General features: G+C 50.4%; 1 protein-coding gene across 1 annotated transcript in view; it reads right to left on the bottom strand.

The window, feature by feature from the left end:
• Positions 1-26,171, bottom strand: part of slc16a10 (solute carrier family 16 member 10) — a 142,110-nt gene extending 115,939 nt beyond the window's left edge. Inside the window, exon 1 of the mRNA XM_038799150.1 lies at positions 25,602-26,171. Within this exon, the coding sequence (XP_038655078.1) occupies positions 25,602-26,013 (412 nt within the window). The 5' untranslated portion in view covers positions 26,014-26,171. The remainder of the gene's footprint in view (positions 1-25,601) is intronic.
• Between the last annotated feature and the right edge of the window lie 623 nt (positions 26,172-26,794).

Consider the following 26,794-nt stretch of genomic DNA (forward strand, 5'->3'; position numbering starts at 1 on the left):
TGACAGAACCCTTAAGAGTATTGACAGGCAGAGGGAGCTGGGTGTACAGTTCCACAGGTCACTGAAAGGGGCAACACAGGTGGAGAAGGTAGTCAAGAAGGCATACGGCATGCTTGCCCTCAATCGGCTGGGGCATGGAATACAAATATTGGTAAGTCATGTTGCAGCTGTATAGGCTCTTAATTATACCACACTCGGAATATATCCAATTCTGAGCTGAGAGAGATGGAGAGAGATAGGGAGGGGGAGGGGGGGGGGGGGGGGGAGGGGGGGAGGAGGGGGATGGAGAGAGATCGGGAGGGGGATGGAGATGGAGGGAGATAGGGAGGGGGATGGAGATGAAAGAAATAGGGAGGGGGATGGAGAGATATAGGGAGGGGGATGGAGATGGAGAGAGATAGGGAGGGGGATGGAGATGGAGAGAGAGATAGGGAGGGGGATGGAGATGAGAGAGACAGAGAGGGGGATGGAGAGATATAGGGAGGGGGATGGCGATGGAGAGAGACAGGGAGGGGGATGGAGATGAGAGATAGGGAGGGGGATGGAGAGAGATAGGGAGGGGGATGGAGATGGAGAGAGATAGGGAGGGGGATGGAGATGAGAGAGATAGGGAGGGGGATGGAGATGGAGAGAGATAGGGAGGGGGATGGAGATGGAGAGAGAGATAGGGAGGGGGATGGGGATGAGAGGGAGAGATAGGGAGGGGAATGGAGAGAGATAGGGAGGGGGATGGAGATGGAGAGAGATAGGGAGGGGGATGGAGATGGAGAGAGATAGGGAGGGGGATGGAGATGGAGAGAGATAGGGAGGGGGATGGAGATGGAGAGAGAGATAGGGAGGGGGATGGGGATGAGAGGGAGAGATAGGGAGGGGAATGGAGAGAGATAGGGAGGGGGATGGACATGAGAGAGATAGGGAGGGGATGGAGAGAGATAGGGAGGGGATGGACATGAGAGAGATAGGGAGGGGGATGGAGATGAGAGAGAGAGATAGGGAGGAGTATGGAGATGAGAGAGAGATAGGGAGGGGGATGGAGAGAGATAGGGAGGGGGATGGACATGAGAGAGATAGGGAGGGGGATGGAGATGAGAGAGAGAGATAGGGAGGGGTATGGAGATGAGAGAGAGATAGGGAGGGGGATGGAGAGAGATAGGGAGGGGGATGGAGAGAGATAGGGAGGGGGATGGAGATGGAGAGAGATAGAGAGGGGGATGGAGATGGAGAGAGAGATAGAGAGGGGGATGGAGATGGAGAGAGAGATAGGGAGGGGGATGGAGAGAGATAAGGAGGGGGATGGAGATTGAGAGAGAGATAGAGAGGGGGATGGAGATGGAGAGAGATAGGGAGGGGGATGGAGATGGAGAGAGATAGAGAGGGGGATGGAGATCGAGAGAGAGATAGGGAGGGGGATGGAGATGGAGAGAGAGATAGGGAGGGTGATGGAGAGAGATAGGGAGGGGGATGGAGAGAGATAGGGAGGGGGATGGAGATGAGAATGTGATAGGGAGGGGGATGGAGATGGAGAGAGAGATATGGAGGGGGATGGAGAGAGATAGGGAGGGGGATGGAGATGGAGAGAGAGATATGGAGGGGGATGGAGAGAGATAGGGAGGGGCATAGAGATGGGAGATGGGGAGGGCAAGGCCAGTGATAAATTTGAAAACAAGGATGAGAACGTACAGCAGCCTTTACCCAAATCTCAGTGAAATTTTCAAAACCATGACTGCATTCTAAATATTGATATGAAGAAAGATTTGACAGATCGGCTATCGAGCTGTTAACGTCGAGTAAGAACTTCCCAGCCGCTGTCTTCCTGTGGAACATACCCTGACAATATTTAAATTCAGGCTGATATTCATGTTTCCAAATTCAATAAATCATTCCAGTTTTATATTAATCCTTTAACACCTCACTCAGCCAAAAACACGTTTCAAACATCACCTGATAACAATCAGGACACATAATATTCACCTTTTAGTTAGAATGCACAGGGTAAATAGCAGTATAATTTCTGCAAAGTTAACAAGCAACAAAGTAACAAGTAAATACTCTGGGCCCCTCTGCTGGAAGTATTCTGGCCATGGGATTGTACTCGGGGCTGGTCTCGAGCTCTCCCAAACGCGGTTTTTCTTCTATAGTCAGAAGCATCATGGCCTCAAGCTCTACGCCAGGTCTTGGATACAACCCAGGCTGAAACGTCATTAAGACCATAAGACCATAAGACATAGGAGCGGAAGTAAGGCCATTCGGCCCATCGAGTCCACTCCACCATTCAATCATGGTTGATTTCAACTCCATTTACCCGCTCTCTCCCCATAGCCCTTAATTCCTCGAGAAATCAAGAATTTATCAATTTCTGTCTTAAAGACACTCAACGTCCCGGCCTCCACCGCCCTCTGTGGCAATGAATTCCACAGACCTACCACTCTCTGGCTGAAGAAATTTCTCCTCATCTCTGTTCTAAAGTGACTCCCTTTTATTCTAAGGCTGTGCCCCCGCGTCCTAGTCTCCCCTGCTAATGGAAACAACTTCCCTACGTCCATCCTATCCAAGTCATTCATTATCTTGTAAGTTTCTATTAGATCTCCCCTCAACCTCCTAAACTCCAATGAATATAATCCCACGATCCTCAGACGTTCATCGTATGTTAGGCCTACCATTCCTGGGATCATCCGTAGTGAATCTCCGCTGGACCCGCTCCAGTGCCAGTATGTCCTTCCTGAGGTGTGGGGCCCAAAATTGCTCACAGTATTCTAATTGCAGTACTGAAGGGAGTTAAAGGATGCACTGACAGAGGTGCTGTTGCAGAGATGAAATTTTAAACCAATGGCTGTTCAGGTGGGCGTAAAAAAACGTCAGGAAGCCACCGCGGTTAAAACAAATATAAAAATCAGGAGCAAGTGGCCATCAGCTTCCCAGACCTGCCCCGACCTTCAATAAACTTGGAAACCGAACCACATCAGTTCCCGTCTTGTCCTCTGCCTACTCAGTCTTCCCACACACAACCGACCAGCTCAATTTACATCCCCATCATCCTGCAATCGCCAACATTCATCCCCAGGCTACCGGCACAAAACCCAGGATAAACTTTCCCTTTTAGTCCCCCAATCACTTTCACCAACAACATACCGCATTTAGCATCTTTCACATTGTTAAAACCTCCCAAGCTGCTTCCACAAGAGCATCAGCATGAATAATTGAAACATGAGAATGCAGGAAATGCAGCCACTTGGCTGCTCAATACTGCTCTGTCATTCGACAGGATTTTGTTTTTTCAAAAATATATACTTTATTCATAAAATCTCTAATAATAAACATTACAGAACATTTCAAATTGTCATAACTGTACATTTTCTCCAGAGTTCCATATTTACTTCACTTTCTTCAATTCAATAGGGATATTTTAGCACACTGGGCTAAATCGCTGGCTTTTACAGCAGACCAAGGCAGGCCAGCAGCACGGTTCAATTCCCGCACCAGCCTCCCCGAACAGGCGCCGGAATGTGGCGACTAGGAGCTTTTCACAGTAACTTCATTGAAGCCTACTCGTGACAATAAGCGATTTTCATTTTTTCATATTATACACATTTTCTTGTTTCCGTTACAATTCTTTCTTAACTATTTAAATCATCATGTTACTTTCTATAGCTTATTACATTAGAGTGTTAATGACCCAGACAGAGGGGTTTTACACTGTTACCCACCCCTCAGTGTACATTTGCTGGTGAGACCTTACACAGTGGTCTTTCCCCATTGCGCCTTGGCGGCAGCTGCCCCAGGCTTGAGTGCGTCCCTCAGCATGTAGTCCTGGACCTTGGAATGTGCCAGTCTGCAACACTCGGTCGAGGACAATTCTTTGCACTGAAAGATCAGCAAGTTTCGGGCAGACCAAAGAGCGTCTTTCACCGAGTTGATGACCCTCCAGCAGCAGTTGACGTTTGTCTCGGTGTGTGTCTCTGGAAACAGTCCTTAGAGCACAGAGTGCTGTGTCACAGAGCTGCTCGGGACGAACCTCGACAATATCACTGCATCTCTCTCCAGACCTTCTTTGCAAAGGCACATTCCACAAGGAGGTGGGTGACTGTCTCATTTCCCCCACAGCCACTCCCAGGGCAGCGTGTGATGGCGCTGAGACCTTGGGTTTGGGGAGGGCCCTTCTCACTACCGTCTCCTTTTCCCTAAGGGCCCCGAGGACATTACGTGCAGACTACTGCTTGATTGCCAAGGTGGTCAAAAAAGTGTTTTTCCTTATTAATTTTTCCACGAGGGAGAGGTGATATGGCACGGTCCAACTACTTGGAGCATTCCGCAGCAACGAGGCCAGACCCATCCTTCGTAACACTGGGGACAGGTAGAACCTCAGTATGTAGTGACACTTGGTATTTGCGTACCGGGGGGTCCGCGCACAGCTTGATGCAGCCACACACAAAGGGGCCATCAGGATGAGGGAAACAATAGGTACGTTTCTCCCTCCCTTATCCAGAGATTTGTACATGGAGTCCCTTTGGACACGGTCCATCTTGGATCTCCAGGTGAATTTGAAGATGGCCTGGGGGACTGCTGCGGCGTAGGGTCGGGTAATGGGCCAGACCTGCGCCACGTACAGTAACACCGAGAGTACCTCACACCTGATGACCAAGTTTCTGCCCGCAATGGAGAGGGAGCATTGCTCCCACATGCCCAGTTTTGGTCTTACCTTGGCGATGCGCTCCTCCCAGTTTTTGGTGCACGCACCAGCCCCTCCGAACCATATCCCCAACACCTTCAGGTAATCTGACCTGACGGTGAAGGGGGCAAAGGACCGGTCAGCCCAGTTACCAAAAAACATGGCCTCGCTCTTGCTGCGGTTTACCTTAGCTCCCGAGGCCAGTTCATTCGCCAAGCTTGTGGCTGATCTTCATACCCCTCAATTCACTTATTATCCACAAATCTGTCGATCTCTGACTGTGCTCAAGACTGTGCACACACACCTCTCCAAGATGGAGAATTTAAAGGTTCACAAAAAGTAGTAAAGAGTTGCCCTGGTTGACATTCTTTTCTCAATCCATTTCACCGAGAACAGATTAACCAGCCATCTATCTCATTGGCCCCACATAAATCAGATGCCACGACCAAGTGGAGAATAATTTATTCAAGGCAAAACACTTGGGAGCACCTAGTGCATCGATAGGACACCATATAAACAATCTCCTACATTCACTATTTGTCCCTTGTATTGACCTAAAAAGCTTTTAAAGCTGTGCCAACTTCTTTGAAGTGACTCTTTAGCTTTTCCCAGTGTTCTATGTTGCTTGAATTAATTGTGCAAAACTCTGTTTCCTTTTGGGACTTCACTGACAACCAGTGGGAAGATAAGAGAGAGAGTGAGAGAATGAAGAGAGAGAGAGAAAGAGAGAGCAGAGAGCGAAAGGAGAGAGAGAGAGAAGAGAGAGAGAGAGAAAGGAGAGAGAGAGAAAGGAGAGAGAGAGAGGAGAGAGAGAGAAAGCAGAGAGAGAGAGAGAAAGGAGAGAGAGAGAGAAAGCAGGGAGAGAGAGAAGAGAGGGAGAGAGAGAGATAAAGCAGAGAGAGAGAGAAAGCAGAGAGAGAGAAAGGAGAGAGAAAGCAGAGAGAGAAAGCAGAGAGAGAGAGAGAAAGGAGAGAGAGAGAGAGAGAAAGCAGAGAGAGAGAGAGAGAAAGGAGAGAGAGAGAGAAAGGAGAGCGAGAGAGAAAGCAGAGAGAGAGAGAAAGCAGAGAGAGAGAGAAAGCAGAGAGAGAAAGCAGAGAGGGAGAGAGAGAAAGGAGAGAGAGAGAGAAAGCAGAGAGAAAGAGAGAGAGAAAGCAGAGAGAGAGAGAGAGAGAGAAAGGAGAGAGAGAGAGAAAGGAGAGAGAGAGAGAAAGCAGAGAGAGAGAGAAGAGAGAGAGAGAGAGAAAGAGAGAGAGAAGGCAGAGAGAGATCAGGGCCGGGATTCTCCCCTACCCGGCGGGGCGGGGGGTCCCGGCGTAGCGGAGTGGCGCCAACCACTCCGCCGTCGGGCCTCCCCAAAAGGTGCGGACCCGCGCCGGAGTGGTTGGCGCCACGCCGACCGGCGCCAGCGGCCTTTGACGCCCACCGCCCGGCGCCAGGGCTGGCCAAAAGGCCTTCGCCAGTTCACGCATGCGCCGGTGCGTCAGCTGCCGCTGACATCACCACTGGCGTATGCGCGCTGGGGGATTCTCTTCCGCCTCCACCATGGCGGCGGCGGAAGAAAAAGAGTGCCCCCACGGCACTGGCCCGCCCGCCGATTGGTGGGCCCCGATCGCGGGCCTGGCCACCGTGGGGACACCCCCCGGGTTCCGTTCACCCCGCGCCCCCCCCCCAGGACCCCAGGGGCCCGCTCGCGTCGCCAATCCCGCCGGCACCAGAGGTGGTTTCAACCACGGCGGCGGGAGAGGCCTCTCAGCGGCAGGAGAATCGTTGCGGAGGGCACGCCGATCGGCGGGGCGTGATTCCCGCCCCCGCCAATTCCCGGGTGGCGGAGAATTTCGCCCCAGAAGTGCCATCAGTTGAGTGGTTCCCTTTGTTGTCAAGAAGCAAATGGAGGTAAATATAAAACAGTCAACAACCACTCTACCACCTTGGCTGAGTGGAAGCTACGGGTTACCAAATAACATTTAGTCGAAACTTTGACAGACTTGCTATTACCTTTGTCCAAAACGTAACTGGAACATTTGAACACAAACACAACACTGGCGGCAGAGAGCAGGTCAGGCTCCCCGTACACTGACATCACATCGTCTGGGTGCAAAATCACAGAGATTCCTCCAATTTGTAGCTGCCAGCAAGCAAGCAACAGGACTGTGTGAAGAACTGAAGATGGATTCTTTTGTAATAAAGAAAGAGAGAGCTCGAGTCACAAACAGGCCAGGATCTCAACTGAATCTGCTGGAGAGAGCTGATAAGGAGAGTCCACAGCAGGACTGGTGTGAGCTGTATTCAGAGCTACACGGCCTCTGGTGAACAAATAATTAAGAAGAAACTGACATTGGGAACAAAGCAGCATAAAGATGATTTCTTGAGGGATGGCAATGTTAATTGTGCCAATGGAAATCAGGATGCAAAGCCCATGTGTGTTATATGCAGGGAAGTACTGGCAAATGAGTTTACAACCCTCAAATTTCAAAGGCATTTGATGACTTAAGCATGGCGAGTTCAGGGGCAGCACGGTGGCCTAGTGGTTAGCACAGCTGCCTCACGGCGCTGAGGTCCCAGGTTCGATCCCGGCTCTGGGTCACTGTCCGTGTGGAGTTTGCACATTCTCCCCGTGTCTGCGTGGGTTTCGCCCTCACAACCCAGAAATGTGCAGAGTAGGTGGATTGGCCACACTAAATTGCCCCCTTAATTGGAAAAAATAATTGGATAATCTAAATTTATTTTTAAAAAAGCATGGCGAGTTCCAGGACAAACCTCTTGATTTTTTTCGAAGGATGCAGCGAGAACTTAAATCATCAGCTGAAGTCCTTAGCAGAAATGTTACATTGAATGACAAAGCGAGTTAGATCGTGATAACCAAGCAGGCTCACCTGTCACATTAAAGGCAATTGAAAATGGTGTGTCGCGAAGGTCAGCCGCCGTTTGTCACTAAGGTCGGCCGGTTGATATAAGTGGGCCGCAGGGAATAAAGGACTCCAAACAACACAATGACTGCTGTGGAAGAGGAGGTGCGAGACTGGGCCTCAATGAGCCCCTGCAAGGGGGTTCGGAACGCCATCCAGTTATTAACGTTTGACATTAATTCAGAGGACAGAGAGTGCAAAACTCCTGCATCGCTGGGCTTTTTACTACTCAGCAACACGAGTTGACAGTGTGGCTTTCCTCACTCAGATGTTTATTTTAGCCTTAAAACACACTGCTGCTGGGTTGTACGAGATTTCCTGTTTTCTAAAAGTGCATTGCAGAGACGATAGGAACACTTTGGTTACAGATTAGCATCAGCAGGGTCATGTCAAGGCACCAGCTGTTATACAAGGCATAGGAACAGCACTAATGTTGAGGAAATTCTAGCTTCATGACAAGAAGTAAAAGCAAAAGGTTTGCACTTTTATTACTGGTGATGTCTGTCACATGTCTCAAAGCAGGCTTTTTGATTTGATTTGATTTATTATTGTCACATGTATTAGTATACAGTGAACAGTATTGTTTCTTGCATGCTGTACAAACAATGCATACCGTACATAGGGAAGGAAGGAGAGACTGCAGAATTTAATGTTACAGTTATAGCAAGGTGTAGAGAAAAGATCAACTTAATATGGCACGATTTAGTGGAAATGAAAGAGTCCCATTTTGGGCACGTTTAGCAGGGTGTTTCCTGGTATTTGCAGAGTCGGGAACGACCCCGCTATTAAACGTTTCTGCGTGAGGAATGCCCCACAGAGGCTGCACTTTCCTGCACTAATGAGTTCAGTTTCACAGGGTAGGAAGAGATCGGGGTGCCACTTCTCTGGACACCCCCCCCCCTCTCACCGCGGTCACCTGACCCTCCCCATCCCACCTTACCTATTAGGGGGTCCTCAAGCCCCCCACAACCCACCTCATAAGAGCAGGGCACCCCCCCCCCCAGGCCGGATCCCTGGTATGGGCAACATGCCAACTGAGCATCCTGCCAGAGCCCGACCACCAGAGCCCGACCACCAGGGCCGACCCCGCCCCCCCATTGCCTGCAGACCCCACCCATGTGTGGTAACCAGTGTAAATCGGGGCCCACTTGGGTCTCCGTTCGATCCCGCACCTTGGGTAACTCCAGCGTAGCTGTATTCAAGTCAGACGAACTATTTACTTGAATATGCAAATCTAGGGCGGCACGGAATATGCAAATCTGGATCACACCCATTGAGGGTGAGATCCAGATTGCGGTGCCTCACAAGGCTGCATTAGATCTCGCGAGGCATAACGGGCATCGTAAATCTCGCAAGAGTCCCCTGGCTAGACTTACCGGCCTCGTCGTGTCCAAAGTCAGGCTTGACATGGCCATCAGATGGCACCCTAAGATATAACAGGCTTAAGAATGGTCCAAGTGCTGATTATTCTAGTAAATGAGGACAAATAGGGCAGCACGGTGGCGCAGTAGTTAGCACTGCTGCCTCACGACACGGAGTTCAATCCCGGCCGCTATCCGTGTGGAGTTTGTACATTCTCCCCGTGTTTGCGTAGGCCTCACCTCCCACAGCCCAAAAGATGTGCAGGCCAGGTGGATTGGCCATGCCCCTTAATTGGAAAAAAAAAGAGAATTGGGTACTCTGACTTTATTTCTTAAACAAATATCCATGGACATCCATAATTAGCAGACTATAATAGAAGACAACAAAAGCAAAACACTGCAGGTACTGGAAATCTAAATAAAAACAGAAAATCCTGAATACACCGAGCTCGCCCTGCAGCGTATGTGGAGCGAGAAGCAAATTTAACATTTCCAGTTCATATCATCAGTGTTGATCAGTATCATCAGGACTCGAAGTGTTAACTGACTCTCTCTCTCCACAGATGCTGCCAGACTGCAGTTTATCCAGCAATTTCTGTTTTTGTAATTACAATAGAAGGCACTTGGGTGAAATAGTTATAATAATCTTTATTGTCACAAGTAGGCTTACATTAACACTGCAATGAAGTTACTGTGAAAATCCCCTAGTCGCCACATTCCGGCGCCTGTTCGGGTACACGGAGGGAGAATTCAGAATGTCCAATTCACCGAACAGCACGTCTTTCGCAACTAGTGGGAGGAAACCGGAGCACCCGGAGGAAACCCACGTAGGCACGGGGAGAACGTGCAGACTCTGCACAGTCAGTGACCCAAACCGGGAATCGAACCTGGGACCCTGGCGCTGTGAAACAACAGTGCTAGCCACTATTAAAATTGAAAATTGAAAATCGCTTATTGTCACAAGTAGGCTTCAAATGAAGTTACTGTGAAAAGCCCCTAGTCGCCACATTCCGGCGCCTGTTCGGGGAGGCTGATAACGTGCCGCCCAAATTGGAACTGTTACTAAACAACATGGTTTTGTTTACCTATTCACTGATACACAAGGGCAACGATGTGAAATGAGTTACAAGATGCAGATTTGATTCTGTTAACTGGGGCCAGTCCCATGTTTTCTGGCTTGCCTTTGAGAAAGGGTTGTGTACATAAAAAATATTGACAATTCCTGTTAAGATCTAATAGAGGCTTTCAAAATGACAAAAGGGTTTTGATAGAATAAACAAAGAGAAGCGGTTTCCGCTGATAGGAGAGCTGATAGCCAGAGAACACAGATGCAAGGTAATTGGCAATCACATCACAGGAGAGATGAAAGCTTCCTTTCCATTACAGGCAGTAGCTATGATTGTATTCTCTGGGACCTCCGAAGGCGACCATAGCTGAGTGAATGGTCGCACACAGGGCGCTCCTGCTTGAAGATGTTGGGTTTGGCCCTTTGTACCCAGGTTCTGGGGAGATTGGGTGGAAAGGTGGAGCGGAGAGTATAGGGGAAGACGTTCTGCCATGAATTGACATGTCTACCGGCTATCAGACCCGTCTGCAGACAGTGCGGGACCTGGCGAAGGAGTTGGAGGAGACTGGTGGCAGAGCACCAATTATGATAATGGCGGAGGGGGAAGGGGGGTCAGCAGGAAAGCTGCAGATGGAGCAATCGATGGGCTTCACTGAAGAGGGGTTTCGGCAGCAAAGGAAGGAAATGCAGAGCGACTGGTCGAAGACAATTGAGGGGCAGCAGTGGCACCCTTTCACGGGACCCTAGAATGGGTGGAGAAGTGCCTCGAGTCACAGGACGATCCAAGAGCTGGAGAAGGTAATGGCTGACCAGAGTGCCCTTATTATGTCTTTGGAGGCGGTGATAGCAATCCTGGGGGATCTATCCAAGTCGAAGGTGGAAGACCAGGAAAATAGGACAAGGTGGCAAAATTATGGGTCTGCCAGAGGGAGTGGAGGGGACAGGAGCTATGAGCAACGTCGCGACAATGTTGGTCAGTGGATGAGAAGGAGTTGGGCAAAACTCCAGAGGTGGACCGGCCCATAGGTCCATGAGACAGAAGCCAAGAGCGGGGAGCCGCCACGAGCAGTGATTGAGTGGATGCACAGATTATTGGAGTGGCAGTCGCCACGCTAGCAAGCAATGCTAGTGAACGGAAGTGGAGTGGGATGCGGGGGGGGGGGGGGGGGGCTGCGATGCTTAGCCAGTGTGGGGGAGGTGGAGGGAGGGGGAAGTGACATGCAGAATGAGTTTGGTCATGGCCAGGATGGGGGGGCGGCCACCTTGGGTGGGCCCGGTTCAGGCTGAGGACAGGGAGACAGACCCTAAGGGTTGGGAGGGGGGGTGGGGGGAGGCGTCAGCGGCCACGCTGTGGGAGGCCTGGAAAGCAGTGGTCCGGGGAGAAATGAAAGCAGCAGATATGAGCGCGGTTTCTGAATGGGTTGGAGTTCCCAGAGTTGGAGGAGGGGAAAGAGGCCGGCACTAGAGGGGCCATTGGGGTTAAGGAAGGTGATGTAGTGTATTTGTAGGATGCAGTCAGGGAAGGCGCCAGGGTCGAATTTTACAAGCAGTTCGAGACAGAATTGGCCCCCCACTCGTTGAGTATGTTTAGTGAGGCGATGGAAAGGGAGGAGCTGCGTTGGCACAGGCGTCGATCCCGATAAAGTGGAAGGACCCACTGGAATGTGGGTCCTACAGGCCCATTTCACTGCTAAACACGGACGTGAAAATCCCGGCACAGGTGCTGCTGAGTAGGTATGTGCCGGAGGTGGGTTCTCAAGACCAAGCCAGTTTTGCAAAGGGGAGGCAGCTCTCCAGTGATATTAGGAGGTTGTTGAATGTAATTGTGACTCCGTCAGGGGTGCGGGTGCCAGGGGTGATAATGTCCATGGATGTGGAGAAGGCATTTGATTGGGTTCAGTGGAGGTACACGTTTGAGGTTCTGGGAAGGTTTGGGCGTGGGTTGGATTGTTGTATTCGTCCCTCATGGCTACTGTGCAAACAAAATAGACGAGTTTGGGGTATTTTTGGTTGCATAGGGGGACGAAACAGGGGTGCCCGCTGTCGCCGTTGCTATTCACATTGACGATCAAGCCCTTGGCAATAGCCCTTCCGGCGTTGTCTGAGTGGCGAGGGATTGTGAGGGGAGGTGGGGAGCACCAGGTATCACTATGAGAACGATCTGGAGCTGTTTGTGTTGAACTCACTGGCAGAATAATGTGTTTATTGGAGAGATTCAGGACATTTTCGGGTTAAAAATTGAATGTAGGGAAAAGCGAGGTGTTCCCGGTGAAGGTGGCAGGGTGGGGGGCAAACTCGGGCACTACCATACCATGGGAACGGTTTTGGTATCTGGGGATTCAGGTGACGCACAAGTGGGCCACAATGCATAGGTGGACCTTGACGGGGTTAGTGGAAGAGGTTAAGGGGGATCTTAAAAGGTGGCGTGGAGAAGACCTGTAAGTGGCTGCGAGGAAGTATACGAGGAGTCCTGTGGTGGAGTCGACTAGAAAGATTCGGAATCAGCTGAGGGCCACTTTAAATCAGATCAAATGTCGGTGTTGATGCCATTGTGTGCGAACCATGGGTTGGATGAGCCGTGGGGGGAGGTTTGAGTTACAGAGGGGGAGTGAGTTTGGGTACTGGCAGGCGTGGGACTTTGGGCAAAAGGAGCTACCTATGTTCCCCCAGAGTATACACTGTTTGGGAAAATACTGGGGCGGGATTCTCTGCGAACCAGCGGGCCAATCAGGCGCGTAGGAGTGGCGTGAACCACTCTGGCATCAGGCCGCCCCAAAGGTGTGGAATCCTCCGCACCTTCAGGGGCTAGGCCGGCGCCGGAGTGTTTGGCGCCGCATCAGCCGACGCGGAAGGGCTTGGTGCCACGCCAACCGGCGCCGAAAGGCCTCCGCCGGCCGACGTGCGTTGGCGCATGTGCGGGAGCGCCAGCATGCGCTGGCGTCACCCCAGCGCATGCGCAGGGGGGGGTTCTTCTCCGCACTGGCCATGGTGGAGGTTGACAGCGGCCGGTGCGGAGGGAAAGAGTGCCCCAATGGCACAGGCCCGTCCGTGATCGGTGGGCCCCAATCGTGGGCCAGGCCACCGTGGGTGCACCTACCGGGGCCAGATCACACCCCCCCCCCACCCCCAATAAACTTACAGCATCCAATAAACTTTGCCATAACTTTGGTCCAAAGATGTGCAGGTTAGGTGGGGTTACGGGGATAGGGCAGGGGAGTGGGCCCAGGTAAGGTGCTCTTTCAGAGGATCGGTGCAGACTCGATGGGCCGAATGGCCCCCTTCTGCACTGTGGCATTTCTATGGCTCTTATTTACTTTCAAGATTAAAAAGGATTGTGTATTAAAATCAACACAGCTGGTTCTTCTTTGACTTTGTCCAGCTGGTCATGGTCTAGCGAAGCTCCAGATATGTTCCCAGTTGTTGCAGATGCAGAGATGGCCGGCCTCAGCTGGGGCATCGTGTTACTGTAACTCAAGGTAGAATTTTCAAATGGGAGAACAAGTGTCATGGCAATGTTGTTTTTAAATTCATTATGGGATGTGGGTGTCGCTGGCTGGGCCAGCATTTATTGCCCATCCCTCATTGCTCTTTGGCTCGCTAGGCTGTGGGAAGGTCATGTCTTACAAACCTAATACTGTAGAATTCTTTGAGGAAGTGACAAAGTTTTTTTTTTTTTTACACTGCTATTTATCTTTATTTGTGCAAATTGTTCAGCAAATGAACATGGATTCACTATTATTTTTAGCAAGTATTGTTGCTGTTGTCAAATCGTCACCTCCAAGTAACACTGGAATCTTCAAATACCCAAGGCACGATCTGGGTGTATTAAGCTGTCTGTGCTCCTGGAGTCGAAAAGGCAGGCCGTCTCGTGCCCGTTGATCCGGACAGTCATCGTAGATTTTGTGAGGCGATGAGGCCGGGACTGGTCGAGTGTGACGGAGACGAGCTTCAGAAGGTGATGGGTAGACTGGTCAGAGGTAGTGGTGACAGCACCCGACTTGGTGAGCAGGGCTCCCAGGAGGCTGTGGAGTGGTCCCAAGATGACAGTCCCCATGGGTAGCACATGGCGGGCAGCACAGCCTTGACAGGCAACAGGCAGCGCTGCTGGACCTCGGAGTTGTGGGGCGAGATCAGGCCTGGCAGGCTTTTGCAAAGTGGCCCTTCCTCCCACACCAGTTGCAGGTCGCGGTCTGTGCAGGGCAGCATTGTCTGGGATGCTTATCCTGGCCGTAAAAGTAGCACTTCAGGCTTCCGGCGTTGGCGGGCTGCTGCGCGGAATGGCCTTGCGCAGCACTCGAGTCAGATGGTGTCGGCGCCCACGAGAGTGCCGCATGGTCAGAGGTGTCGGCCTCCATGTTCTGGAAGGCCAGCATGTTTGAGAGCTGCACCGTCTCTCGGAGGCCAAGTGTACCCCTTTCTTGCAATCGCTGGCGGATGTAGTTCGATTTCATGCTTGCGACATAGGCGAGGAAGTGACAAAGTTAATTGATGATGGAAGGGCTGTAGATGTCATGTACATGGACTTCAGTAAAACATTTGATAAAGTTTCCCACGGCAGGTTGATGGAAAAAGTGAAGTCACATGGGGTTCAGGGTGTACTAGCTAGATGGATAAAGAACTGGCTGGGCAACAGGAGACAGAGAGTAGTGGTGGAAGGGAGTGTCTCAAAATGGAGAAAGGTGACTAGTGGTGTTCCACAGGGATCCGTGCTCGGACCACTGTTGTTTGTGATCTACATAAATGACCTGGAGGAAGGTATAGGTGGTCTGATTAGCAAGTTTGCAGATGATACTGAGATTGGTGGAGTTGCAGATAGCGAGGCGGACTGTCAGAGAATACAGCAAAATATAGATAGATTGGAGAGTTGGGCAGAGAAATGGCAGATGGAGTTCAATCCAGGCAAATGCGAGGTGATGCATTTTGGAAGATCTAACTCAAGAGCAGACTATATGGTCAATGGAAGAGTCCTGGGGAAAATTGATGTACAGAGAGATCTGGGAGTTCAGGTCCATTGTACCTTGAAGGTGGCAACGCAGGTCGATAGAGTGGTCAAGAAGGCATACAGCATGCTTGCCTTCATCGGACGGGGTATTGAGTACAAGAGTCGGTAGGTCATGTTACAGTTGTATAGGACTTTGGTTCGGCCACATTTGGAATACTGCGTGCAGTTCTGGTCGCCACATTACCAGAAGGATGTGGATGCTTTAGAGAGGGTGCAGAGGAGGTTCACCAGGATGTTGCCTGGTATGGAGGGTGCTAGCTATGAAGAAAGGTTGAGTAGATTAGGATTGTTTTTGTTGGAAAGACGGAGGTTGAGGGGAGACCTGATTGAGGTCTACAAAATTATGAGAGGTATGGACAAGGTGGATAGCAACAAGCTTTTCCCAAGATTGGGGTTGTCAATTACAAGGGGTCACGATTTCAAGGTGAGAGGGGGAAAGTTTAAGGGAGATGTGCGTGGAAAGTTTTTTACGCAGAGGGTGGTGGGTGCCTGGAACGCTTTACCAGCGGAGGTGGTAGAGGCGGGTACGATAGCATCATTTAAGAGGCATCTAGACCAGGGGTGGGCAAACTACGGCCCGCGGGCCGCATGCGGCCCGCCAAAGGTATTTCTGCGGCCCACCAAGTCATTTTAAAAAAAAAAAAAAAAAAATTTTTTTTTGAAAAATGTTTTTTTTTTTTTTTTTAATTTTTTTTTTAAGGTTAATGGGGGGGGGGGCTGTTGGGTTACTTACTGGTATAGGGTGGATACGTTGACTTGAGTAGGGTGATCATTGCTCGGCACAACGTCGAGGGCCGAAGGGCCTGTTCTGTGCTGTACTGTTCTATGTTCTATATGAGGCGCCCAGAATCATAACCGGGTGAAGTAATTATTTTACTTAATATACTATGCGGCCCTTTGTGAATTGTGAATTTCTGAATGTGGCCCTTGCACGGAAAAGTTTGCCCACCCCTGATCTAGACAGATATATGAACGGCGGGAACAGAGGGAAGTAGACCTTGGAAAATAGGAGACAGGTTTAGATAAAGGATCTGGATCGGTGCAGGCTAGGAGGGCCGAAGGGCCTCTTCCTGTACTGTAATTTTCTTTGTTCTTAACAACATTGCTGTGGGTCTGGAGTCACATGCAAGTCAGACCAGGTCAGGACGGCAGATTCCTTCCCTAACCGACATGAACAATGGTTTCATGGTCATCATTAGAGTTTTTATATCCAGATTTTTACGGAATTCAAATTTCACCATCTGCCGTGGCCCAGAAACCCGGTCCCCAGAGCATTAACCCGGGTTTCTAGTCCAGTGTCAATACCACTGCACCATTGCCTTCCCTTATTATTAACCAAACACTTACCCAGGTCAAATAAACAGGTTAATGCTGAAGCAGTGCACCAATACCACTGCACCATTGCCGTCCCTTATTATTAACCAAACACTTACCCAGATAAAATGAATAAGTTAATGCTGAAGCAGTGCACCAATACCACTGCACCATTGCCGTCCCTTATTATTAACCAAACACTTACCCAGATAAAATGAATAAGTTAATGCTGAAGCAGTGCACCAATACCACTGCACCATTGCTTTCCCTTATTATTAACCAAACACTTACCCAGATAAAATGAATAAGTTAATGCTGAAGCAGTGCGGGCAGCAATGTCACAATTTGCTACAGTACAAGAGGCCATTCAGCCCATCCTCTCTGCACGGGCTCTCCGAATGAGCATTTCACAGAGTGCTATTCCTTCTCCCCGTAACCCTGCACATTCTGTTTCAGATAACCATCAACTTCCCTTTTGAATGCTTCAATTGAACCGGCCTCCTCCACACACGCTGGCAGTGGATTCCAGACCTTTTATCACTCACTGCGTGAAATAAAAGTGTCTTCTTGTGTCACAGTGGGCCAATTACTTTAAAATCTGTGCCCACTCATTCTCAATCCTTTCAGGAGTGGGGGCAGAGTCCCCTCTCGTGATGTGGGCTACCTCGAAAGATCTCCTCTCAGCCTCCTCTCTCCAAACAATCCTCAAGAGGTGCCACAGTTATAAGGAAAGGTAAAGTCACCGTAGTCCCAGATGACCATGGCTGCTTGCCCCTTTGAGGGCAGGGAGCTGACTGGTGGTGATTTAACCTGAGGATCACCACACCTCAGGTTGATAAGGTGAGGCCTTTACATGAATAACCACAGCCGGTACGGGAATTGACCCCACGCTGCTAGCCTTGCTCTACACCATGAAACAGCCTACCTAGCCAAGTGAGCTAAACCAGCCCCCCCCCCCAAATCCACATTATAGAAGAGATGTGATAGCACTGGAAAGCGTGCAGAGGAGATTTACCAGGACTGGAGCTGGAGAGATTTAGCTACGAAGAGAGATTGGAAAGACTTGGATTTTTCCCTTGGAGCAAAGGAGGCTGGGTGCAGATATGATTCAGATGTTTAAAATTCTGAGGGGCACAGATAAGAGTAGACAGGAAGAAACTTTTCCACTTGGTGGAGGGATCAATGACCAGTGGGCATCGATTTAAGGCAGGAGGTTTAGAGGGGATGTGAGGCAAAACATTTTTACCCAGAGGGTGGTGGGAGTTGGGAACCTGAAAGGATGTTGGAGGCCGAGACCCTCATATCATTTAACAGGTATTTAAATGCGCACTTGCGATCCCAATGGGCCAAGTGCTGGAACATAAGATTAGAATAGTTCAGTGATTGTTTTTGACCAGTGCAGATGCGATGGGCCTTTTCTGTGCTATATAATCGAAAGTTTCTTATCGCTGGAACCACGCCCAAATCTTTTTGCATCCCCTGTAATAAAACATACATAGGAACAGAATTAGGCCACTCGGCCCATCGAGTCTGCTCCGCCATTCAATCGTGGCTGATATTTTTCTCATCCCCATTCTCCTGCCTTCTCCCCATAACCTCTGATCCCCTTACTAATCAAGAACCTTTCTATCTCTGTCTTAAAGACACTCAGTGAATTGGCCTCCTCAGCCTTCTGCGGCAAAAAGTTCCACAGATTCACCACCCTCTGGCTGAAGAAAGTCCTCCACATCTGTTTTAAAGGATCGTCCCTTTAGTCTGAGATTGTGTCCTCTGGTTCTAGTTTTCCTACAGGTGGAAATAGCCTCTCCACATCCACTCTATCCAGGCCTCGAAGTACCCTATAAGTTTCAATTAGATCCCCCCTCATCCATCTAAACTCCAACCAATACAGACCCAGAGTTCTCAGCCGTTCCTCATACGACAAGCTCTTCATTCCAGGGATCTTTCTTATGAACCTCTCTCCTTTTCCAAGACCAGCACATACTTCCTTAGATACAGGGCCCAAAACTGCTCACAATACTCCAAATGGGGTCTGACCAGAGCCTTATACAGCCTCAGAAATACATCCCTGATCTTGTATTCTCTCGATGTGGAGATGCCGGCGTTGGACTGGGGTGAGCACAGTAAGAAGTCTTACAACACCAGGTTAAAGCCCAACAGGTTTGTTTCAAACACAAGCTTTCGGAGCGCAGATCCTTCTTCATGTTGTATTCTCTCAACATGAATGCTAACATTACATTTGCCTTCTTAACTGCCGACTGAACCTGCAAGTTAACCTTAAGAGAACCATAAACAAGTACTCCCAAGTCCCTTTGTGCTTCTGATTTCCTAAGCATTTCCCCATTTAGAACATAGTTTATGTCTAGATTCCTCCTTCCAAAGTGCATAACCTCACACTTTTCCACATTGCATTTCATTTGCCACTTCATTGCCCACTCTCCTAGCCTGTCCAAGTCCTTCTACAGCCCCCTTGTTTCCTCAATACTGTCCCCCTACAGATCTTTGTATCATCTGCAAACTTAGCAAGCTTCAGTTCCTTCTTCCAGATCATTAATGTATATTGTGAAAAGTTGTGGTCTCTGAGACACACCACTAGTCACCGGCTGCCATCCTGAAAACGACCCCTTTATCCCCACTCTCTGCCGTCTGGCAGTCAGCCAATCCTCTATCCATGCCAGGATCTTACCCTTAACACCATGGGCTCTTAACTTATTTAACAGTCTCCTAAGCGGCACCTTGTCAAAGGCCGTCTGAAAATCTAAATAAACCACGTCCACTGGTTCTCCTTGGCCAACATCCTTTAAACTTCCTCAAAGAACTCCAATTTGTCAGACACGACCTCCCCTTGACAAAGCCGTGCTGACTCAATCCTATTTTGCCATGCACTTCCAAGTTCTCCACAATTTCATCTTTAATAACAGACTCTAAAATCTTACCAATGATTGAAGTCAGGCTAACGGCCTATAATTTAGGGGCTAGGGGCTTTTCACAGTAACTTCATTTGAAGCCTACTTGTGACAAGAAGCAATTTTCATTTCATTTCATTTCAATTTCCCATCTTCTGCCTCCCTCCCTTCTTAAACAGCAGTGTTACATTAGCCACTTTCCAGTCCTCTGGGACCCTTCCAGCTTCCAGGGATTCCTGGAAAATCAATGCCAATGCCTCCACAATCTCCTCAGCTATCACTTTTAGAACCCTGGGGTGTAGTTCATCTAGTCCATGTGATTTATCAACCTTCAAACCATTGTTTCCCCAGAACCTCCTCCTTAGTGATGGCCACTGCACTCACTTACAAACAATGCCATCCCGCCCCTTTTCCCATCTGCCTGTCCTTTTGATAAGACACATATCATTAGATATTTAGATCCCAGCCCAGATCCCCTTGCAGCCACTTCTCTGTGACGCCCACAACATCGTACAGGCCAATTTCAGTGTGCGCAACAAGCTCATTTACCTTGTTCCGTATACTGCGCGCATTTAGGTACAGCACCCTCAATCCTGCATTGACCACCTCCCTTTTCACACTTGTCACCTTTTTTGTTCTGCCTGAGGGTGATGTTGTTCTTTTATTTTTGTTCACTATTTCCCCTTCAGTTATTACACCTTCTAAGCTCACATTCTGGTACCCGCCCCCCTGCCATAAAGTTTAAATCCTCCAGAGTGACTCGCGCAAACCTCCCAGCCAGGATATTGGTGCCCCTCCAGTTTAGATGCAACCCGTCCTTCTTGTACTGGTCCCACTTGCCCCGGAAGTCCTGCTTTTTAGCTTACTGCCGAACTCCCTGAACTCCATCTGCAGGACCACATCACTCTTCCTGCCTATGTTATTAGTACCAATGTGTACTACAAACTCTGGCTGTTCACTCCCCCCCCTCCTTCAGGATGTCCTGTGTGCGTTCAGAGACATCCTTGACCCTGGCACCAGGGAGGCAACACACCATCCTGGAGTCTCTTTCACACCCACAGAAGCCCTTACTATAGAGTCCCCAATAACTATCGCTCTCCTGCACTTTGCTCTCCCCTGCTGAGCAACAGAGCCAGTTGTGGTGCCATTGTTCTGGCCGCTGTTCTTTTCCCGATAGGCTACCCCCCCAAACAGTATCCAAAACAGTGTACCTGTTAGAGAGGGGGACAACCACAGGGGATTCCTGCACTGACTGCCTGCCATTTCTAGCGGCCACCCATCTGTCTGCCTGCACCTTGGGTGTGACCATGTCTCTATAACTCCTATTTATGACGCTTTTCGCCACCTGCATTCTCCTACGTACATCCAACTGCTGGTCCGACCGAACTATGTGGTCTGTGAGCGGCTGCCATTGGTTACACTTCCTGCGGATATAGTCGACCGGAACGATGGAAGCATCACGGATCTGCCACATCTCACATTTAGAGCACTGCACCCCGCTGAGTGATATTTAAGCACTAGTTAATTAATTCAAATTAAATTCTGAAATTGTTATTAGATTAAGTTACTATATGGCCCTGGTGCTAGATTTTTACTGTAAAATTAAATGCTAAATACTAATCTCTGCCCTCAGGTTTACTTACTCCACTACCTAGTTAATTAGTCAGTTTAAATTAGTTTTTAAAATGTTTTTTTAAACAGATTCCCTACCAGCCAATCAGGTCATTACTTCACTGTGATGTCACCTTAGTTTCCCCCCCCCCCCCAAATTTGAAAAGGTCTTTATATCACTTACCTTCCCAGAATGCTCTCTGGATGTCTCCCTGCAGAGTGCAGATTACCAGTTATAAAGCCAGAAGAAAGAAATCAAAACAAAAGGGAAAAAGCACCTCCTCCCGCTCTGCTCCAAATTACCAACTTTCAACCTCACTCTGGCTGCCTCAATCAGGCTCTCACGAACGTCACGTGCACAAAGCGTACTAAGTGTGCGCTTTATGCCTCTTTCTTATAAAAGAACCCAGCTAAACTGAGATGACTCACACTAGATAAGCTTCAAGCAGAAGAATGCAATTTACACCTTTGCCTCTAAATTGGCTTCAGGTGATTGACAGATCTTAGCAATTAGGGTGGGGGCAGCTCCAGCCAACTAGACACTAATTACAATTAGACTCACACCCCTCTTAAAGTGTGACGCCCAGAACTGAACACAATCCGCCAGCTGAGGCCGAACACCTTCACAAAAAATGCTCAATAAAGCCTAGGATACAATGGGCGCAATTCTCCCATCGGGAGACTAAGTGCCGACGCCTGAGTGAAAACCGGAGTGTTTCGCTCCGGCGTCGGAGCCCGCTCTCAGCCCCCTATTCTCCCGCCCCTGGGGGGCTAGGAGCAGCGTTGCGTCACTTACACGCGCCGGACCTTGGCGTAGCGTAAAAGCGGCACCGCGTAAATGAAGTCACCCGCATGCCCGGTTGCCGTCCTCCCCGCGGCCGCCCCGGAAGATGATGTTGCATGGATCTTGCGGGGTGGCAGAGGAAAGGAGGTCCTCCTTCAGAGAGGCCGGCCCGCCGATCGGTGGGCACCGATCGCGGGCCAGATCCCTTTTGAGACCCCCCCCCGGTGCAGGAACCCCCCCCACAGACTGCCCCCCCAGTGTTCCCACGCTGTTCCTGCCGGCAGCGATCAGGTGTGGACGGCGCCGGCGGGAACCCGTCGTGTTGGGCAGGCCGCTCGGCCCATCCGGCCGGAGAATCGCCGCTCGCCTTTAGCAAACGGCGAACGGCGATTCTCCCAGCGGCCAGCCGTGAATCTCGCCGCGCCAGTTTGGGGGGTGGGGTGGGAGAATCGCGTGCGGGTGCCGGGGCGGCGTGACAGGGCACACGCAGCGCCACGGCGATTCTCCCACCCTGCGTGGGGGGGGGGGGGGGGGAGAATACCGCCCCATATACTTCAATAAACATTTTATTGAGGTGTTATTTTGGCATTGTAACAGCAGCAATGCAAACAATGTACATGAAAATATAAACATAGTGCAAATACCATCTCCCTCCCCAACAGGTCCCACCATTAATTAATCCCCTAATCTACACTAAACTAATCCCCCCCCCCCCCCCATGCTGACGATTAATTCTCCGCGGAGAAGTCGACAAACAGTTGCCACCTCCGGGCGAACCCTAACAGTAACCCTCTCAAGTCAAACTTAATTTTCTCCAAACAGAGAAAGCTAGCCATGTCTGATAGCCAGGTCTCCGATTTCGGGGGCCTCGAGTCCCTCCATGCTAGTAATATCCGCCTCCGGGCTACCAGGGAAGCAAAGGCCAGAACGTCTGCCTCTTTCTCCTCCTGGATTCACGGGACGTCCGACACCCCGAAAATCGCCACCTCTGGACTCAGCGCCACCCTTGTATTTAATACCTTGGATATGATGTCAGCAAACCCCTGCCAAAATCCCCTCACCTTTGGACATGCCCAGAACATGTGGACATGGTCGCTGGTCCTCCCGCACATTTTGCGCACCTGTCTTCCACCCCAAAGAATCTGCTCATCCCAGCCACTGTCATGTGGGCCCGGTGAACAACCTTGAATTGTATCAGACTGAGCCTGGCACAAGTTGTGGTCGAGTTGACTCTACTCAATGAGTCCGCTCACAGGCCCTCCTCTATCTCTCCTCCCAGCTCCGCCTCCCACTTTCGCTTCAGCTCCTCGGTCTGCGTCTCCTCTGATCCCATAAGTTCCTTATAAATGTCAGAAATGCTCCCCTCACCTATCCATCCTCTGGAAACTACCGTGTCCTGAATCTTCCTTAGTGGCAGGAGTGGGAAGGTTGGTACCTGTCGACGCAGAAAGTCCCGCACCTGCAGATATCAAAATTTGTTTCCCCACCCGCCAATGCAAACTTCTCCTCCAGCACCCTCATGCTCAGAAAGCTTCCCTCTATAAACAAGACCCCCATCCTCTCAATCCTCGCCATATTCATATTCAGAACACCCCCACTCCATCCTCCCCAGGGCAAACCGGTGATTATCACAGATTGTGGACCAGACCGATGCTCCCACTGCTCCCACATGTCTCCTCCATTGCCCCTAGACTCTCAAGGCCGCCACCACCACGGGGCTGGTGGAGTACCGCGCCTGCGGGAATGGCAGCGGCGCAGTTACCAGCGCCCCCAAACTTGTGCCCTTGCAAGAAGCCGCCTCCATACGCTCCCACGCTGACCCCTCCACCCCCCCGACCAGCCACTTCCTAATGGCTATGTTAGCCATCCAGTAATAATTGCTAAAGTTCGGCAGCGCCAGCCCTCCCTCTCCCCGACGGCTCCAGCATTACCCTCCTCACTCGCAGGGACTTGCCCCCCAATATAAAGCCCGCTATAACTTTATTGACCCACTTAAAAAAGGACCGCGGAATGAAGATTGGGAGACATTGAAATATAAACAGGAATCTCGGGAGGACCGTCATTTTCATATTCTACCACCTTCAATGGTTTACTCACTTATACACACACAGACACAGGTGCCTCTGCTCAAGGACCCCTTATAGAATTGTACCCATTATTTCATATTGTCTCTCCAAGTTCTTCCTGCCAAAATGAATCACTTCACATTTCTCCGCATTCAACCTCATCTGTCTTTGTCCTTTTAAAAAAGGTTTACACGGTTCTCACACTGCTTCCAAGTTTCGTATCATCTGCCGATTTTGAAATTGTGCGCTGTATGTCACAGTCTAGGACTTTAACATATATATAGGAAAAGCAAGATAATGGTAACATGTTAGGCACTGCAAATTCATGGCTGATATTCTCATACCTTTTGGAGTTTAATGAGTGATTTATTCAAGGTCTTAAAAATGATAAAGAGATTCCATCAGCAGAAAATTATTACTGGGGAGGGAGGGCAAGAAACCAGAGCAAGGGGGCTTCAAAACTGTTTCAAATTCATTTTTAAAATTCGAGCCAAGTTATTTAGGAGTGAATTCTTCCCTCACAGAGGTCAAGAGGAACCTCCTCCCAGAAAGTTTGCGCGTGTTGGGTAAACTGAAATTTTCAAGACTGATCAATGCGTTTCTGTTAGATAAGGACATCAAAGGGCAGCACGGTGGCACAGTGGTTAGCACTGCTGCCTCACGGCGCCGAGGTCTCAGGTTCGATCCCGGCCCCGGGTCACTGTCCATGTGGATTTTGCACATTCTCCCTGTCTCTGTGTGGGTTTTGCCCCCACACCCCAAAAAGATGTGCAGGGTGGGTGGATTGGCAATGCTAAATTGCCCCTTAGTTGGAAAAAATGACTTGGTTACTCTAAATTTATATTAAAAAAAGAAAAGGATGTCAAGAGAATTGGAGAACCGGCCGGACAAATTGGATGGAATAACAAGAGTTAAGGAACTGAAAGGTCTGGGTTTACCAAAAGCTGCATTGTAACTTCTACCCTTAGCAGGAGAGAATCGGGGAGAGTTGGCACTCTCGATCACTGACCAGTAACATTCATGTACTAATGGCAACAAAATTATGAGACCACTTATTTGCCCACCACCTCGCCTGCCAACATCCCTCACACTCACCCACCGGCCACTTGGGCATTGCACCCCAAAGGATGCAAAATAAAATAAAATAAATGCATTTATGTAGCATCGTTCAAGGTGCACAGGACGTTTTCGAAGCACTTTACAGACGAGTAAGTAAATACTCTGGAAGCGATAGTCAGTGTTGTAATGGAGAAAACCAGGCAGCCAATTGAGGCACAAACAAAGGATTTGCGATTGCGATGTTGGCTGAGGGACCAACATTGGCCAGGATACCGGGGGCAAGTCCACTCTCTCTTCACCAACCTGGTGTACCTGAGGCAGCAGCAGACAGGGCCTCAGTGTGGGCAGCATGGTAGCAAACTGGTTGGCACTGTTGCTTCACAGCACCAGGGTCCCGGGTTCGATTCCCGGCTTGGGGGGGTCACTGTCTGTGCAGAGTCTGCATGTTCCCCCCGTATCTGCGTGGGTTTCCTCCGGGTGCTCCGGTTTCCTCCCACAAGTCCCGGAAGACGTGTTAGGTGAATTGGACATTCTGAATTCTCCCTGCGTACCCGAACAGGTGCCCGAATGTGGCAAGGGGGGGGGGGGGGAGATTTTCACAGTAACATCATTGCAGCCTTAATGTAAGCCTATCTGTGACACCAATAAAGATTATTATTATTAGATGGACATCTCCTCCCCAAAGGATGGAGCCATCATTGGGAAAGGGAGGCAGGGACGAGAGCCTGTGCCCTGTGCCACACCGGGAGGTGAGGTGTAAAGTTTCTGGGGGGGGGGGGGGGGGGGGAGCTTGGGACAGGCCTGTCTGTGGTTCCAACTCTAACCTTCAGTATGCCATCTGCGTGGCAGACTCTGCTTACCTGTCTTGAAGCGCAGATGCTTGTCGGTGGAGTCTCCGAAGTTGTCCAGCAGGGTGAGGAAGAGCAGCCCGAAGGCGTTCTGGATGCCAAACACCGAGCCGTTACACCACATGGAGGCGAACATCACCACCCAGCCCCAGCCCCCCTCGGGGTGCACGAAGGGCGGGGGGCAGGCAGGCTCGCCGTCCGCAGCCTGGCCGCCGGGGCAGTGGTCGCCATCGCCCGCCCCCACCTGCAGCCTGAAGCCCTCCTCGGCCGAGCTCAGCCGCCCGTTCAGCGGCTCCTTGTGGCGGCTGAGCGGCGGGCTGGCCGGCTGGCTGCTGCCGGGCTCCCCCTCCTCCGGCTCCGGCTGCTTCCCCGGCCCTGCCGCCAGAGGGTCGCCGTCCTCGCCACTCAGGCCCTTTGCTGTCATCTCTCTGCCTCAGTCAGGACGGGACGTCCGCAGATCAAAGGGCATCCGGCTGCCTGTGTGTGTGTGCCTGCCTCTGTGTCACCGTGTGTGCCGATGTGTGTGTGCCTGTTTCTGTGTGTGTCTGTCTGTGTGTGTCTGTCTTTGTATCACTGTGTGTGTCTGCCTCTATGTCACTGTGTGTGTCTCTATCTGTGTATCCACTGTGTCCCTTCTCTGTGTCACTGTGTGTATGTGTATCAGTGTCTCTGTGTCACTGTCTCTGTGTGCGTCTCTCTCTGTGTCACTGTGTCCCAGTCTGTGTGTGTCTGTCTGTGTATGTGCCTGTGCCTGTGTGTCTGTCTCTGTGTGTCCTAGTCTGTGAGTGTCTCTGTCTCTGTGTGTCCCTGTCTGTGTGTTCCCCAGTCTGTGTGTATGTGCCTGTGTGTATCTCTGTGTCCCTGCCTGTGTGTCCCAGTCTGTGTGTGTGTGACTGTCTATCTGTGTGTCCCAGTCTGTGTCTCTGTGGTTGTCCCAGTCTGTATCTCTGTGGCTGTCCCAGTCTGTGTCTCTGTGGATGTCCCAGTCTGTGTCCCTCAGCCTCTTATCCCAGCACCAAGCTCACACTGCCCTCTTCCCCATCCCACATCCAGACTAACACAATACACTCACTGGCTGCCGCCTGGATGCTGTCAGATGGCAATCCAGGCTGTGCTGTGCCCTCTGTTTCCACTGCAGCGCAGCCCAGCCTTGGTCCATTTTAAATGGTCACAGCTCCGGGGGCGGGACTCCCCTCCAGCCGCCA

Source organism: Scyliorhinus canicula, chromosome 6, assembly GCF_902713615.1.
Source record: "Scyliorhinus canicula chromosome 6, sScyCan1.1, whole genome shotgun sequence".
In the NCBI taxonomy this organism is placed as follows: Eukaryota; Metazoa; Chordata; class Chondrichthyes; order Carcharhiniformes; family Scyliorhinidae; genus Scyliorhinus; species Scyliorhinus canicula.